The sequence below is a fragment of the Mesoplodon densirostris genome, chromosome 1 (assembly GCF_025265405.1).
Source record: "Mesoplodon densirostris isolate mMesDen1 chromosome 1, mMesDen1 primary haplotype, whole genome shotgun sequence".
NCBI classification, from domain to species: Eukaryota; Metazoa; Chordata; class Mammalia; order Artiodactyla; family Ziphiidae; genus Mesoplodon; species Mesoplodon densirostris.
The window spans coordinates 207,682,060-207,700,860 of NC_082661.1; the positions used below are offsets into that span (position 1 = coordinate 207,682,060).

The 18,801-nt window shown below is 35.3% G+C and overlaps 1 protein-coding gene across 1 annotated transcript in view; it reads right to left on the reverse strand.

Annotated features, from left to right (window-relative positions):
* Positions 1-18,801, reverse strand: part of NAF1 (nuclear assembly factor 1 ribonucleoprotein) — a 46,008-nt gene that overhangs the window by 13,716 nt on the left and 13,491 nt on the right. The window contains exons 3-7 of the mRNA XM_060093840.1: positions 15,204-15,297; positions 12,047-12,129; positions 6,449-6,609; positions 3,462-3,513; positions 252-354 (exon numbers count right to left, since the gene is read on the reverse strand). Of these exons, the coding sequence (XP_059949823.1) occupies positions 252-354; positions 3,462-3,513; positions 6,449-6,609; positions 12,047-12,129; positions 15,204-15,297 (493 nt within the window). The remainder of the gene's footprint in view (positions 1-251; positions 355-3,461; positions 3,514-6,448; positions 6,610-12,046; positions 12,130-15,203; positions 15,298-18,801) is intronic.

An 18,801-nucleotide genomic window follows, 5' to 3' on the forward strand; every position in this document is an offset into this window, starting at 1 on the left:
ATTCTACCAAGGCTTAGTTTGCCTTTTACCCCTAGGAGCCATTTTTACATCCATGAGCCTGAAAAACCACCGATGAATATCCCCTGTGACTCTCCCACCACATCGCATGCTGTGTGTAATGCCTCCAATGCTAGCCAGATGCCAGAGCATAAAGAGAAGACCCCCAGATGTTTCCCTCAGTTTTATTACTGAGGAACTTATATAGATGTAAATGAAGATGAAAAAATGACTATATATTACATTTAACTCACCTGGTTCATTAAATTCAGATCTGAATTTCTTGCGGCCTTGAATCTGAGATTTTTTTCTCTGTTTGGCTTCTTTTTCCTTTTCATCATCACTGAAATCTAAGGCCTTGCACAGAAAAATAGATTTATGTCACATGCATTTACCAATTCAATGGTATATATTTAACAGTGACCCTGACAGAAAAGTTACCCTTTTCAATACTTAATATTTACCAGTAATATTCAAATCAGATATGATAGAAAAATATTTTCTGATAAATGCCTAATGACTCTAACACAGAAGATGAGTACTGAAGATTTTTTTATATTGTTTTGTTTTGAATTCCTAGGAAGTTTCAGATAGGTAACTTTAAAATGCTGATCTTAAACACCCTTCAGATACGAGTATTCCCTAGCTAGAAATCTGACTGCCAGCTTAGAGTCACGATTCATCAGAGTGCCAGCTGCCAACCAATTCGAAAGACAGGAGTAGTGAGGAATAAGCAAATACATAAATTATCAGATCTAATATAAAAATGGAAGTGAATGTTATACCCTTCATCATTCAAAAATTTACACACACCCATTATATGCCAGGCACTGTTTTAAACACTTTATAGGGATTAATTATTTTAATAATACAATGTGAGGTATAGTAAGGGATATAAATAAATAATAAGGCAAAGTAAGGGTGGGGAAAATCACTAGGATGCTCTTTGGATAGGACCGTAGGAAAAGTCTTTGATAAGTAGATACATGAATGACTCAACTTCCAAGAAGAAATCATTTTAAATTACAAGAGGGAAAATTCAGATGTCACTAAGAATTGGGATCCACTGTTACCAAAAACCAAGACCTGTTAGCTATGTATAACTTCTATGATTTCTTGGAATTCAGGTGTTTTACTATCTTATTAATTTCAGAAAATAATTACTATGTTTTGTTAAAAAATACAAAAGCAGGGTCACTGTGTATACATGTCTTCCCTAATTAAAAGGAAGAAATAAAATACATATGAAAGGTTCTGTATGGGATTTTCAGTATGATCTTGCTGAAATATATTCTAGATTGAATCTTCCATGAACCAAGAGTTGATCTGCCTCAGAATCTATAATCAAATTCAAAAACATCAACTAATTTTAGTACCTTGAAACACATGATCTTCTATTACTGATCTTTAATGTACTAAAAATTTTAAGCTCATGTTAGATTTGGTATTGAGCCAGACACTAGAAAGTACTGAGATCAGATGGAAGACACTGCTTTCTCTGAAACGGTTCAAATGAGAAAACAGATAAATAAGCCAATAAACAAGTGCTATGACAGTGCTCTGGGATTATGGGGCTACAGAAAGAGGAAAGAGGGCAAGGAAGACTTGATACAGGAGACCCAGGATGAATCTCTGATGATGAGTCAGCAATGAACAAGGGGAAGGAAGCTTTTGGTGGGTGGGGGATACGTGCAAAGGCACCATATATTAGAGAAGTACAAATGGTTCTCTAAGGCAAAGCGAAAGCTTCTTACACAGCAAACTTTGAGATGATGAAATTGGAGAAGTTAATAAAGACCCTTATGGGGCCAGTTTAAATAATTGGGCATTATCCTAAAAAGCAGGAGGACACCATTGTAAAGCAATTATACTCTAATAAAGATGTTAAGAAAAAAAAAAAAGCAGGAGGGAGGTATTAAAGGATCTTAGCTGGCAATAGTTTATTTTAGAGCGACTACTTTGGCAATATTTTGCTACCACCTCACAAAATCAGAGAAAAATTCACATTTTTCTTATAAATTAAATTTGCATTCACTGAACACATTTATTCAACTCAAATTATGTATTCATGTTAGAAACGGATGTGGAGATGAGTAAGATGTATTCACTATTATGCTCCTTTATCCCAGTTCAGTATTTCCTATTTTCAGGGCATGATTTTTTTTTTTAAGTTCAAACCCCGCAAATTCCAAATTCTAGTCTACAATTAAGACCAGGCAATAATCCTATACTACAAAATCTGATCATTATAAAATTTAGAATCTCAGAGTTTCTCATATTACGGAAATAGAGACATCCAGTCGACTACTTGGAGAAAACAATTCCCATGAACTATGTTGTGATTTAATTTTAAAATTAACCCAATCAAACCAATTTTATAAACTATTAACAATTCCATAATTAACAACTTTAATGCTTAGGTCTAAAACAACAGGGATGTATTAGAATATCTGGATTTCACAAGAAATATGTTTCAAGACCTTTGTGAATCCCCAAATACTTTTAAGATGTCCTGAACATAACTAAGAACATTAAGTGAATCTTCAGGGTCTTAGTGGAAATCACATGTACACATGACACAAATCAGAAAACATAATCCCATGGCAGTGTGGATACTAAACTAGGACTGCTCACTGATTAAGTGACTATGTAAGTGGGCACTCCCTGACTCATGCTCCAGCAAAATCAGAAATTAACATAGACCATGAACCTTCAGCACTGTTTGAGACCATCTAAAATGACCAAAATTGAATCTAAAATACCAAGAATTTACAAAACTGAGCAACTTCATCAGAACTACTGAGCACATTTAAAAACTCCCACTTATAATAATTACAATTTTTCTTTTATACTGTATAAATTCACACTATTTTAATAAATGTATAACTCACTGCTGTAATTTTCGTATTTTAATAACTTGAAGACCATATATATCAAGCTACTTTGAGACATAAAAATAGTCTTGCTGGCATGGATTTAAGAAAGAAATACAAGAACACTCTTTTTAGGGAGGTAATTATACTGTAAAAGATGGAGAAGTAGGTAGACTGTAATGATTTTGTACCTCCAAAAGAAAGGCAGCTTATTAAAAGCACCATCAGTAAATGTGATGGTGTATAATCACGTCCCATATGGTGAACTTACTAAAGAAAAAAACTTTTTTTTAATAATGACAATTCTGCCTTTGCCAGGCCTCAACGAAATTGATAAAAATAGGACATTTTCAGGAAAATGATATGCTGATAATTATTAAAATGTGACTGAAAACATTTTTTCCTGAAATGATCACAAACGCTGGGCGGTATAAAAGCCATCTGGGACAGGGGAGAGCACATAGGCTGGCAAAAGGCAGTGTGACTGGTGAGCAGCCTTGAGGACCTCCTTCAGGCCAAGAACGATGGATTTATAAGATCGAGTCCTACCTTCCTCTCTCAAATACTGTGTAAAAAGACTTATACGTGTACCTCTGGTGGTGGTTCTTGATCATTCTTCCATGATGCATCTGATCCCCTATCCCTAGGGGGTAAACAAAGGTCAAAGGGTCAAGGTACTTACTAAGATTTTGTTAAGTGCTTATAACCTAATAGTATGGAAAATAATAAAGTAGAAGACCTAAGCTTAATCTTAATTTGCAATATATATGAAAATAAGAGCAAAGAATAAAGGCTCATTTTTGTGTTCTTTACCTCATTTAAGAAGATGTGGGAAAGGCACATGTAAATATTAGGAGCGGGGAATCAGAATGAGAAGCCGAGGCTGTGTTGTGCACAGCAAAGTGGTTCTGCAGTTCCTAAGTAGCTCCAGATGCTCTGACTTTGACTGATAGTTTCATGATACCTGAGCTCAGCTCATAAACTTCCTTCAACAGATGCTTAACCAATACCACAAGGTCAAAATGCTGTTCCAGGTGCCAAGGACACAAAAATGAATATGAGGCATTCCCTTGTCTAAGACTTTACAGGTTCAACAACAGAGATCACAACATGAGATTCTTCTTCCTCGATTTACCTGAGGAATATCAGCGATCCTCCCTGAGTAACCAAGGCTTGCTCTAAGACTGACTCTCAAAGAAGAGAGGGTGAGACAAAGGGCGTCTAGTCTGGGGAGGAGGAGGAGCTTTGGAGACCCTGAGGACAGTATCATCACAAGCATTAACTACTTTTGGTGGAAAGTTTTACACTCTATGACCAACAAAAGCACGTACATCTATTATAAGTACAATTATAATTTCTGAAACCTCATTTTTACTCTTATCTGGTTAATCTTCTTGCTTTCAGAGTTTGACAATATTTGTTATTCAATTACATTAAAATATTACAAGGTATTGGGAGTAGATTTTGTCCTCCCTGCTTGAAACCAAATCTCAAAAATAAATGGAAGATTCTCAGGAATTCATTCATTAAAATAATTAATCCATTAATCCACCATCCATTAAAATCAATTTATAGATGTCTGTGGGCTGGCACGACATGAAATCATTAAGTTTGCTCTAAAATTTTAATTCAGAATTTTGACATTATATACAATATATATCAATGATTTTTCTGCTTTTAATTATCATCTCACACCCACGCATTTATCATAGCTCTAGGACTCCTTTTTGTATGGATACCATCTGATGGCCTGCAGTGCCCTTAGTGTGGAATCTTAAAGATGTAAGTGGTAAAAGCTCCCCAAGTAGGGTATCACCACAGAAAATCAAAATCTACTATAGAAAAGATCAAGCAACATTTCAAACAGCATCTTTAACAAAAGACTAAGTTCGTGGGAAGCTAAGATTAAAATAGCCTTACTAGAAAAAGGTAAGCTGGAGAGAAGCTAAACTTCTGCACCTCAAAGGCAAAGGAGTCCCCATGACTGACGCAAAAAATGCAGTCTAGAACAGAAGTCTTTGTCAGGCTGGGTTTCTGCAGGGTGGGCTCAATTTCCCAATTCTTTAGTTTCTTGTTCTTTCTTTCTAGGACAAAATTCTAGTTTGCAAATCAGTACAAAGACTGCTTCTAAATCTATCTAAAAACATCTTCAGAAAATCTTTTCAACCTATCTATTTTTAGCTAAAATATTTTATCTGTTAAAAGCTAAATATATGGCATATCCAGAGCAAGAGCCTAATATTCAAACAGAATGAAATGCTAATTATTTAAGGCATGATTTTAAAACATACTAAAACCTTTATGACTTTGTTGTCTATTTAATTCACCTTTCTTGTCAACGTTTAGAAAAACTAACCTTATGCAACCTGAAGAACACTTTAAGTTCCTTCAGATAATCGTGTGGATTCTTAAACATGAGTTTAATCAATTATCAGGAATAAAATGTTCATCTCATTTCAGAGATTATTTCCAATAACTGAAACTCAGACTGGATTTAATATGTAGGTGGTAGAGAGGCCTTCTCGTGGCCTGCAGCTGGGACTGGCACCAGGGTTTGACAAGCACCAGGGTTACTACTCACTGTTAGCTCCTGCAAAAACCACACCCCTAATGCTTCACCTGTATTTCAAGTTTCCAACTGAAAGACAGCTAGATTTCAAAGGGAACTTTGTGACAAACTGAGTGCAAAGTCTTTTCAGATTTAAGATCTACTCTCTGCCAATCCCTTGAGTCTTTTCTTCCGCCCCTAACTGGGCAATACTTTTATTGGCTCATATTCATTACATCTTTCCAAAGCATTTAACTTATGTTTATAGAAAACGCTATTCTACTTGAATTCATATGTCACTGATTTGTGCAAATTTTAATTATTTAATTATAATAAAAAACCTAACTGATATAAATAGCTCTACAGCTAACACCTGGCAACACAGTTTACACCTGGCAAATATACAGCTCATCGGTGGGAACAGAAATATTATCAGACACATGCCACAGGCATCATATAGCATATTTCATATAGCATCCAGACAGAAGGGAGACCATTGGTTTGCTGGTGAAGTCAACCCTGTTAACCATGGCTTGATACACAACACACATTTTAGTTCTCTCTTCTATTAAGTTTACAATTTATAAGCAACCTGAAATTTACTCATTTGCTTTTTTCTTCTTAAGAATTATAGTTTCATTAAATAGTGAAGCCTATGAATGTAATCCAAAGAAATTTTTATTTAAAATGGAAAAGTATTTTTTAAAAAAATTATAATACTAATAGTAAAGTAGCATATATATGAAAGAAGGTATATAATGGAAAAAATAATGAATTAAAATTGACAAAATGCATATGGCCCAAACATGCTCATACTAGTTGATCATGTCATTTTGGGCAAAAGATACAAATGATCTCGACCTATAAATTCTGATAACAATTGTAGGTTTCAGAGATGTTACCAGGAAGACAAATGAACTCTTTGTTAGATAGATACCATTTTAACTACAAGAAACTATATCACTGAGAATTACTCCTAAAACATAAACATTAGATAAGCAAAGAAATAGCATGCCAATAAAGTACTTACTGTTTAAGATTTTCTGTGAATATATACTGGGTGAAGTCTTTCATTGATGGAGCAAAATACATAGTGTCCTTTATTTTAATACCGTTATTCTCAACGTGCTCTGAAGAATTAAACCGTAACACATAAAATGGATGCGCAACAGGTCCAAATATCTCAAATATCTATGAAAGAGAAGAAACATAAAGTTCTCCTTTCACTGAAAAATAAAGAAACCCGATAAACGTTTTCAAAGGTAATGCTGTCAATATAAAACCAATAAAAGTTTAAGTCATTTCTGCATACTCATAAAGCCTTCATATTTTGATCATAAATGCATTAGCTTATTCCAGATTTCCTTTCTATGAATCTAAAATAACTGTGACAAGTTTGTTCCTTGCTAAATTTAAGTCATTTTGGTGGTACCAACTACCAACTAGACGCGAATAATAAATTTTTGTTTTTGTTATTGCTCATTTAAGTTATAAGATATGAACAAAAGAATTACAGTTGGTAACGTTTGAGAAATAAAATGTTGTCATTTTAAATCTTATGAAATGGAACTTTTAGATTCTTTTAGATTCAGTCACTTCTGTTTCCATAGAGTTGTTAACATTTTTATAATATTAAATGACATTTTTTAATTCAAAAAGTAGTAAAGTAGATTTGAACTTGAAATTGTTTATTTCTCAAAAACCAAAGATACCATACAGCCTTTAACTTTTATGTAAAGGAACTGCTTTTAGCATATCTATTATTTTATTTTGAAAATGTTTTATAAATGATGAATGGGAGCCTCTTGATTTCAAACTCTTCCCAATATATATGCCTGAGTTTTTAAATATGTTTCTGATAACAAATGTACATTATAGAAACTAGACCATGATCGGTATCAGTGTAGATTTTTCCAGTCTTTTTCCTATTAATAATTTTTTTCTTTTGAGACTCTATCATACTTTTGTATATTGCTCCGTTTTAACTATTTTTTAAAATTGAAGCATAGTTAATTTACAATGTGTTAGTTTCAGGTGTACATTAAAGTTATTCAGTAATACACGTGTGTGTGTGTGTACTCTTTTTCAGATTCTTTTCCATTAGATTATTACAAGATGTTGAGTACAGTTCCCTGTGCTATAACGTAGGTCCTTGTTGTTTATTTTATATATAGTAGTACTGTGTATCTGCTAATCCCAAACTCCTAATTTATCTCGCCCCACCCCACTATCCCCTTTGGTAACCATAAATTTGTTTTCTATGTCTGCGAGTCTATTTCTGTTTTGTAAATAAGCTCATTTATATCATTGTTTTAGATTCCACATGTAAGTAATATCATACAATAGTTATCTTTCTCTGACTTACTGCACTCACTATGACAATCTCTAGGTCCATCGATGTTGCTGCAAATGGCATTATTTCATTCTTTTTCATGGCTGAGTAATATTCCATTCTATGTATATACCACATGTTTATCCAGTCATCCGTCAATGGACATGTAAGTTGCTTCCATGTCCTGGCTACTGTGAATATAGTGCTGCTATGAACACTGGGAAGTATGCATCTTTTACAGTGTTCTCTGGATATATGCCCAGTAGTGGGATTGCTGGATCATATGCTAACTCTACTTTCAGATTACTGAGGAACCTCCATACTGTTCTCCATAATGGCTGCACCAGTTTACATTCCCACCAACAGTGTAGGAGGGTTCCCTTTACTCCACACCCTCTCCAGCATTTATTATCTGTAGACTTTCTAATGATGGCTATTCTGACTGGTGTGAGATGATACCCCATTGTAGTTTTGACTTGCATTTCTCTAATAATTAGAGATATTGAGCATCTTTTCATGTGCCTATTAGCCATCTGTATGTCTTCTTTGGAAAAATGCCTATTTAGGTCTTCTGCCCATTTTTTGATTGGGTTGTTTATTTGGTTTTTTTTTTTTTTTGATATTAACCTGTATGAGCTATTTGTTTATTTTGGAAATTAATCCCGTCGGTAGCATCATCTGCAAGTATTTTCTCCCAGTCTGTAGGTTGTCTTTTCTTTTGTTTATAGTTTCCTCTGCTGTGCAAAAGCTTTTAAGTTTAATTAGGTCTCATTTGCTTATTTCTGCCTTTATTTCCATTACTCTAGGAGATGGATCTAAAAAAATATTGCTGCAATTTATGCCAGAGTGTTCTCCCTATGTTTTCCTTTAGGAGTTTTATAGTATCCTGTCTTACATTTAACTCTTTAATCCATTTTGAGTTTATTTTTGTAATATCGTGTTATAGAATGTTCTAATTTCACTCTTTTACATTTAGCTGTCCAGTTTTCCCAGCACCACTTAATGAAGAGACTGTCTTTTCTCCATTGTTATATGCTTGCCTCTTCTGTTGTAAATTAATTGACCATAAGTGCGTGAGTTTATTTCGGGGTTTTCTATCCTGTTCCACTGATCTATTGCTCCCTTTTAAAACCTGAAGTTTCTTTAAGTTTTTCCATGTTAAATGTATTCTTCATAAGCATAATTTCTGTGGCAATTTAACACTCTTTTGTACATTTAGCAGAATTTAATTTGTCTTATATTGTAGAACACTGAGACAGCTTCCAATCTGTTCAATATAAGAACTGATGCCCCATAACGAACACCTTTATCTGTAAATCTCTGTACTTCAGATTTCCTGAAAACTGATTTGTAAGGGATGGAATTATTGGAGCCAAAAGCATGATTATTATTAAAACTCTTGATGTAAGTTACTAAATAACTTTCCAAATACCTTAGACCAATTTAAACCAACTGCATTAAAAGTACCTATCTTATTACATCCTCGGTTGCTGATTTTTGATTGTTAAAGTTCTCATTTGTTAAAAAGTAAAACAAAAAATAACAAAAACAAAACCTGCTTGAACAAATGCTCAAAACTAAATGCAAAGAAATTCAAGTTATATAGATATAACAGGTGATATAGGTTGGTCACTTTTTAAAAATCTCCTAATATTAAAGAACTCAACATTAAAAATACAATTCCAGGGCCTCCCTGGTGGCGCAGTGGTTGAGAGTCCGCCTGCCGATGCAGGGGATACGGGTTCGTGCCCCGGTCTGGGAGGATCCCATATGCCGCGGAGCGGCTGGGCCCGTGAGCCATGGCCGCTGGGCCTGCGCATCCGGAGCCTGTGCTCCGCAACGGGAGAGGCCACAACAGTGAGAGGCCCGCATACCGCAAAAAGAAAAAAAATTAAAAAATAAAATAAATAAATAAATATATAAAAATACAATTCCATTCACTAATTATCAAGAGGAACTAATCATTATTAGGATTAAAGTGCAAAAGTAGAAATTCAAATCTGAGGTTGCCCTCTTTAAATCAGTGGGAAAGGGGGAGGGAGGTGGAAGGGGAAAAAAAAATCAGACCACCTGGGTTGTAAACTCCACTTTGTTCCTTTTTAGCTATTGTGATTTTTGAATAAATGGGGATAATTCCACTTCCTTACAGAGTTTCAGTGAATTTTAAAATATACACAAAATATTTGACACTGTAGCTGATCATTATTGTTATTGAAGACAGGGAAAAGGAAGGATGTGCAAAGGTTTAACATTAAAGGTAAAACCAATTTAGTGTCTGGATAAAATATGCTAAATATCTAAGAGATTCAATTTCATTTTCTGATCACTGGTTTGTTTAACTGATACTCTCAACCCTCCACACCTCCACCATTATCTTGGGGATTATTTCAAGGTGCTTAGATTTATAATCAAATATTTTAGAAAGACTTCTCACTTCTTGAATTTACAAAGCTTTCTATGTAAAATTTGGAGAGAGATTTTTCTTTCTAGACTTATACCGCATAGCTAAAGTTAAAGATGTAAATATATTTTCATCTGACTTGTTCCAAGGTCAAATGACAGAAGGGCTGAGTATTAATATTATTCAGGACTGAAATTCAAATGTACTGTGGGATATAAGAGATGTGAGTCCAGAGGTTTTCAAAATTAGCGAAGTGTGGAGTATACTGAAATTGAAATTGTCTAAGTTAGCTATTAAAGAAAAAAGAACTGTCATGAAAATCATAAATAAAAGGAATCATGGAAATGATCAGTTTCAATTCAGTCAAGAAGAGCAGGAAGTACATTTCCCTTGCCTCTGCTACCTGGTCTCCCCTGAGGAGGCACAGCAGCCTGCCTGTGCATGAAGAGCTCCCTCCCCAGCAGTCTCCACCCACTTCCACTCCTCTCTCTCTCAGCAGCCTCCAAGGCTAAGCCCCTAGAATCTCTCTAATCCCTTACAAAGGCACCAGCAGTAAATAGGGTTTGTTCTGTATTGCAGTACTTCTTCCTCTGAATCAAAAGCACTGAGATCCATACTTGAAACAAAAGTACTAAGCCTAGGTATTTGAAAGGGAGAAAAGCACAGCACCATCCTTCAGTATTAAAAAGTCTTACTTCTCTTTGCAAACTTTCTCAAGTATTGCCAAAAAGTATTAGCTCTAGACCCCAATTAATTCTGCTGCTGACTGCTCTGCAATCATAAGAGACTCATTTCTCTTTGGTAAATTAGTCTGGTGACCTAAAAAGTAGGTAGTGCAGGGTAGCAGGACCCTGATAAAAGCCTGACCCCTTTCTAATTTGTGTTAGAATGGAACAACAGGAAAAGGCATATAGAAAAGGGAAAGTTATGTGAGTTGACCTAATAACATAGTTCAAAATACATGCTTTTTTCTGATTAAACACAAACTATATCTCTCCGAACAAAAAAAGACACCAACTGTTGCTTATCTAGGAAAAACTAAACCCAGAAAGTTGCTTCTCCAAAGATAGCAGCTGGTTTCTTACCTGTTTGTTTTCGACTCAATACATATTTACTCAGCATGTATAATTTACAAAGGACTGTACTACACACAGTGGAGAGTCCCAAGGTGAATATAACTCCATCCCTGCTACCAGAAAAAGAACACCTGGTTGGTATTTACATTCTTGATCTTGGACGGTTTTACGTCCTCTGCTGACTGCTCTGAATTGTTATTTGCTGGGTAAAATGTGGGGTCTTTCCTCCCTCTTAAGGTTGGACATGCAGCATGTGGGGTTGTTCCATTAGTAAGCCGTTAAAAGGGACCCAACCTTTCGATGATACACATATTCATAATTCCCCAGAAAGTGCCTACAGTGACACTTTACTGCTATCACTGAAATCTTTTTCCACTTGAAAAATTCCACTCTCAGTTTCCACCTGAGGAAGGCAAAGCCTAAAAAGTTTTGAGAGCCACTATTCAAAGGGCCTCACAAACCAAAAAAGTTTATGAACAACTATGCAGTGGAAAGTCTCCTGCACCTAACTGAGTACCTGGAGGAATTGTATCTTATTCAATACATAGACCCATTGCCTGGCAAACAACCTGACAAACATCAGGAAAAAACTGTATACATGTGTATTTAATGACACAAACAGCAAAGAATAATAAACAGTATTAAACCAATGTACAGACAGACATGAAGTATTGAAGAAAATCGGGAATGTACTAAAATTTGAGAGCTCTAGATTGCTCATGTACTAAAATTAATAAACTTTTTAAGATAGTGAAAGTCAGAAAAACCAATCAACAAAGAAACAGGATAATTAGTAGGATGTGAATATTTTTTACAAACCTTTCCTGCTGCCTGTCGATCACTTTTAAAAACTACAGTCTCCTCATTAACTGGAGGTACGTTAGTCATAGATTCAATTATTACTGAAAAATGAAACAAAACAGATTATTTCAAGATTTAATCAGAAGATAATGTGGAATTTAAATGAGAATCTAGGCTTTAATTCCAACATAATTTCAAATGAAATTTAAGGTGGGATAATATACCTCAGTAACTATTCCTCCTGGATAAAAAAACAAAGTCTATTTATTACCAAGTAGCACAGGGAAATAAATTCTACATTATTTTATTTTATATGAAAGCTACAGTTCTAAGAAAAAAAAATTAAAGTACAAAATCTCACAGAAAATTGGAATCATCCATTAAGACAACAAATTCAAGCTGATCATTTTCTCAAGCAATTTTTACCCAAAAAATAATCTCACATTTAATCACTAACTCCTGTTTTAGAAGAAATTAGTCTTCTTTCTCACCCTAGAAATTCTTTTCTGCAAAGCACTGATTACTTACTGATATATGAAAAAGTTAGATTTCACAAATATATTTTCCTCTGAACAACTGAAGTAGTAATGATAGAACTCCCAGTAATTTTTATCATTTCCCTTCTCAAAGGGCAAAAAGCATTATTCCACTGGTCTAGCAGAACCTCCAATTCGTGTAAGTGCCACAAATGTCAAACAACCAATCTACCACAGCAAAGAGGAAAACACACACACCTCAAGCAGACACACACACACAATAATAGGTTCTTAGAAAATTAAGGCAACAAACAAGAATACTGTCACATTAAACAGATAATGCCATCTCCACTTGGAAAAGATAATGCCATCTCCACTTGGAAAATTAGTGGAAATATTGAAGTATTTCCACTTGAATATCCACTTGAAATATTAGTTCAGATTATTAAAATCCATTCAAAGATTTTCAATTATACCCCAATGAATTTCAAGAGCTAGTGCTTCTAAATTCTGAACATGCACATAAGGAACAGATCACAGGTCAACAACTTTTGAGTTAGATCTGCTCTTGGAATAAAGATGACAAGGATAGGTAATAATAGTGAGCACTGACAGAATTTATTCTCAATCTTCTCTCCCTCCCAATCCCCCTCTCAAGGAGTCAAAAATTACATGAAAATTAAAAATCACCTAATCCAAAACCCTCATTTTATAGAAAGGTAAGAAAACAGTACTCAAGAGATTAACATGATTACATAGTCAAATCCAGACAGAACTATCACCACAACCTAGTGGACTAATACTTATTGTACACTCCTTTCTGTAAAAGGTCCAAATAATGTTAGATGTTTTAAGCTTTCCAAACAGAGTGTGCAACAAGCATGTATTGATACAACAGGAACATGTGCTGTTTGATTCATTACTCTTTATTCCCACCAGGTTGAAAATTTTGTTAAGTCTATTAAGATGTGTTATTCAAAACAGTATCCTCGAAAAGCATTAGTCCATGTGTGTCATATAGTTTACACTTCTTTCCCTTGAGAATAAACATTATGACCTAAATTTCTTCTATATACATCAAGTCCAATAAATTCCTGTCTGACTTATTTGTACATACTAAATACCATAAGATAATTCAAAAACTAGTAAATGTAATGACTCAACAGTGATGTAAAGAGTTTTAATAATTATGATTTTTGTAAAAATGTTTCATTTTAATTGGAATTTTCATTAATAAACTGCAAAATTATATAAGAATTAATTTTTAAAATAGTGATATGGACACATAAAAAGATCAAAAGACAGATTTCCATTTCTACCATTGACTGATCACAAGAGCAAGTGACCTGAATTTTTCTATGTTCCTTAAACTAAGGACTGGTGGACAATTTAGGTCTTTTTCCCAGTTCAAAAATCCTACGACTTTGGGACTTCCCTGGTGGTCCAGTGGTAGAAGATCCACCTTCCAATGCAGGGGACGTGGGTTCGATCCCTGGTCGGGGAACTAAGATCCCACATGCCATGGGGCAACTGAGCCCATGTGCTGCAAATTACAGAGCCCACACGCTCTGAAGCCTACACACCACACTAGAGAGAAGCCAGCATGCGGCAACGAAGAGCCCACACACCGCAACGAAAGATCCTGCACGCCGCAACTAAGACCCGACACAGCCATAAATAAATAAACAAATAAAATATTTCTTAAGAAATCCTATGACTTTGTCAACTCTGAGTCCTATTTTTAGGTGTCTATTACTAGAGAGGTAATGGTAGTGACATTAATTTCAAAGTCTCTCCTATACATACTTCACATCCTGGGGCTAAAAGAAATCTGTAGAATCTAGTTCCCATGTATTCCAGTGGGTTCATATTCCATGATATTAATATCGGTGTTAAATCACAGAACTTTCTAATTTACATGTTTATAAGATAAAAGCAAAGGCAATAGGCAGATTACCAGTCCTCTACCTACCACCCCACAAACAAAAAAAGACATCCACATCCTAATCCCTGAACCTGTGGATGTTACTTTATGTTAAAAAGGAGACTTTGCCGATGTGATTAAGGTCAAGGACCTTGAAACGGGAGATGATCCTGGATTACGTGGGTAGACCCCAACTAAGGAGTCCTTAAAAGCAGGGAACGTTTTCCAGGCTGCGGTCAGAGGGAGACGTGATGAGGAAAGAAGGTCAGAGAGAAGCTACATCATGGGCTTTGAGAATGAAGAGAGTGGGTCCATGAGCCAAGGAAGGCGGGCAGCCTCTAGATGTTGACAAGGTCAGGAATATGAGGATTCTCCCTCAGAGCCTCCAGAGAGGAACTCAGCCTGATGGACCCCTTGATTTTAGCCAGTGGGACCCATATCACACTTTTGGCCCACAGAACTGTAAACTAATAAATGTGTTGTTTTAAGCCACTAAATTTGTAGTAATTTAACAGCAATAGAAAATATACCAAATCAAAGAAATTCTGGAGAAGTATATCAGTAAAAGCACACTTTAAATTTTTATAAAGACACTGTATTTATGTATTACTTGTATAAGCAAAAACTGAATTTATCTGTTCAAACCTAATGACTGTAAAATGAAGTGTTATTACATCTTTCAGAGAAAATTTACCAGTCATAAAGTCTTTGATTTCATTATTAGTACATGCTTGGATATAAATGATAATTTTTATTAATAAAAATATTTACATACCTAATTGTTCAATAATACTTGAAACCATCCCAAGAGGCTTTAATTCAATACCTTCAGGCAGAACAATAGTGAGTTCTTCAACAGTAGGTAGTTCCTGAAATATAAAAAAGCATTAACCTTCCTCCAGCTTCAACAAGTTAACTTTTAAAAAAAGGACAGTTTCCATGTAGAGTGCTATACCCGTTTCTGAGACATAACATTAAGTACTTGTCATCTCTTGGATGTTGTCCTTTTCAGTGTCTAGCATTTCTCCCCCCTTCAACATCTCCCCACCTAAGTGACTCAAGTGATCTAGTGTCTACAGCCTAACCCATAAGAACGCAGGCCTGAAGACCATTCTAGATTTTTCTAATCATAGCTGAACAAGAAACCACCCTCCCCCTACCCCCAAAAACTGCTGTTAAGGAATCCAAGGTAAAGAAAAGAGACAACTCACATAGTAACTCCAAGAGACATTCCATTCGAAGAGAAATATTTCCAGTTTCTCCACACAAGGAGAGTTCTCTGAGCTGCCTTAATGTGGCTGGTTAATTAATTTGACTGTGGTTAAACAGCTGAACAGAGAAACAGCTAACTTTTCTGGGGCTGTGTGAAAGAGATGAATTTCTGGCCTCTTCAAGAAAAAATACAGAATTCCTGGAAACAGAATGTAAGCTTCAGTCCAAAAAGTTATGAAGGTGTTGCCTGATTATCTTCCCTGTCTAGGTTAAAAACCAATAAAGATTCCTCTTTTCTGACCCAGCTGCTAACTGAATGTCAGCTGCTACAGAAACTAGATATTGAAGTAGAGATGAAGTTGAAGAGAAATTTAAGAATAAAGCAGAACTTAGGCTTTAAAGTAAATAAACAGAGATTTCTATTCTTCATCACAACTGACTCTTCAAAGGAAGTTTTTCCTTAAGAAGGGCTTCAAAGTGCAAAGATCTTATTAATGGCATGTTGGGGTTAGTTTCAGAGACAAAAGGTAACTTTTGCAGAAATGTTAGAAAAGACAGGAAAACCTAAATTATACAGTACATTGCAGATGAGCACATCTTGGGTAATCATTTTCCTCTATGGGAACTCAAATCGAGGTTTTTAACAAAATCACTTAACCAGAGCGAAAGCATAACTTTCTTCTGCGGATGCTACCTTCCGATCAAGGAGTAGTTATGAAAAGCCACATTAAGGGTCTCAGCCAACTCAATGCAGAAGACGTACCTCTGTATGGTTAGCCTGGCCTGTGTGGAAGGAAATGATTGTGTTTTATATGTCGGAATTTTCCTGAGTACTTTTAAGGAGAGGACGACCGCTTGTCGTTTTATCATATTAAATATGAAAAGCCTTTTCTTGGCAAAGACCATGGTTTGAAAATGCTCCATGTGTGTATCAGAATAGAGAAGGGGGTTCAGTTGTTAGAACAAACTGGTAAATGTGGCATGGAACAGCCTTGTTTAAGAAGTTCTTAGCTAAAGAAACCCCGTACCCTATGAAGGATGAGACTGGAGGACTATAATGCTGGGGGCTGCAGGCAGGAGGCTTTAATGATAGAGGGCAATGGGACAGGCATCTCACAAGGACTCTGGCTCTGGGAGTAGCGGCTCCTACAAGAGGCGAATGGCACCTTCTAATGCTGCAGCGCAGTGATGAAATCTGCCCCGCTGCCTCACCACGTTATAGTTAAGGTCTAGAGCAAACACTTTTATTCCTTCTGGACTGTGATAAAGCCCGCTGGTTAAATAAAGCCAGGATTGTGTAGGTAGAGGAAAGGAAGAAAAGAGGAAATGCTGTTAGATCTTTTATGAAAACCTCTGAACTGGGTAGGAGGGCAGATTGTATGCCGTTAACACTTAGGACACAAAATCAGCACTATTCTCAAATAAATAAATGCCCTTTGACCACAAAATGGAAGGCTCCTTGTTTTGTGTGTTCTATTAGGAGGAATTTAAGGCCCATGCAACATAATTATGTTTTGGTACAAACCTAAACTCTGGTACTATTTTGATCTTTTTTAACTTTAGAGTACAAAAGTTATACATGTCCCTGTTTTTTTAAAAATAAAACTGAAGTAGTATAGAAGGATACGAAGTAAAAAGCAAAGATTCCCCCCACCCTATTCCTTTCAACCTTCCAGTTCCTCTCCAGAGATAGCTGTTAACAGTCTTTCAAATACACTTACTAGATGGACACAAACTTAACATTTAACTTTGATATGTTTCACTTAACTAAAATATCCACATTGTAATATAAGCTATCCTTTTTATCTATTATATCTTCCACATCTTTCTACACCAAAACATAAGTATCTATTTTATTTAAACACTCTTACAGTGTTCCACTGTATAGATGCCCTATAATTAGTATACCAATCACCTGATACAACATTTATCTGCAGTTTTAATTTTTACCATTACACAAAATGATACCATGAACTTTCTTTAAAACATATCTTTGTGTAACTCCTATGATAGATAAATTCTTCTAAGTGGAACTGCTAGGTCCAAAGGTATAAACATTTTTAATTTTGATAGATACTACTAAATTTCTTTTCAAAAAGATTACATCAATTCACACTTCCACGAATGATGTATGAGAGGTTTTCCTACCTCCTTGCCATCACTGAGAAGCAAACTTTAAATCTCTGACCGTCTGATAGGTCTAAAACAGTATCTTGCCTTAATTTGAATTTCTTCATTAATCAGGATGACATGTTTCCTGGCTACCTGAGTGTGTTTATTAATGGCTTGTATACTTTATACACATTTCTTTTGGAAGGTTTATCTTTTTATCAATTTATAAGAAAACTTTGGGTTTTTAAGAACATTTGCTCTTTATCAACTACGTAGCAAATATCCACTCCCTTACCTCTCACCGTGTTTTTTAGCATTTAAGTTGTTTACTAAACTCTGGCATTTGACTACACCAAATACATCAACCTTTTCATTTTTTCGATTTTAAAACTTGTGTCACATTTAGAAAGACCTTCCCTATACTAAAATGACTTAAAATTCACTGATACTTCCATTGCTTCTCTAGTTTCAAATTCTAAAATTGTCTGAACACAAGAAAACATCATGCTGAAATTTATGTCTAGTGATTTTCTTGTGTATTCACTGTATTACCATATTTTCAAAAAAATAAGTCCTCCTCCTCCTTTTCAATATTAGTATATTGCATTTTTCACTTTTCAAACGACACTGGTTGGTATGACCACAATACAATTGTGATGATAGTGACCCTGATGTCTGACTATTAGGAATGTTTCAAATGTTAAGCATAATAATGCATTTTGACTGGAACATTTTATAAGGTTAAGAAAAGTATTCACCTATTCCTATTTGTGTGTGTTTGGTTTTTTTAAATCAGAAATGACTGTTGAACTTTACCAAATGCCCTTTCATCATCTTTTGATATCATCACCACATAATTTACTGTAAGTTGAGCAGGTCAGACTACAGGGTCTAATGGAGTTCTGATGTCCTGCTCTAAGGACATCTATGAGACATCCAGCATGAGGGAGACAAGGGAAGGTAAACAAAGCCAGAATATCTATGGTGAGGCAGGGACTCATACCTGTGGTCAAAACACAGTCTGGGAGGCTCCCTTAACTCCTGTTACT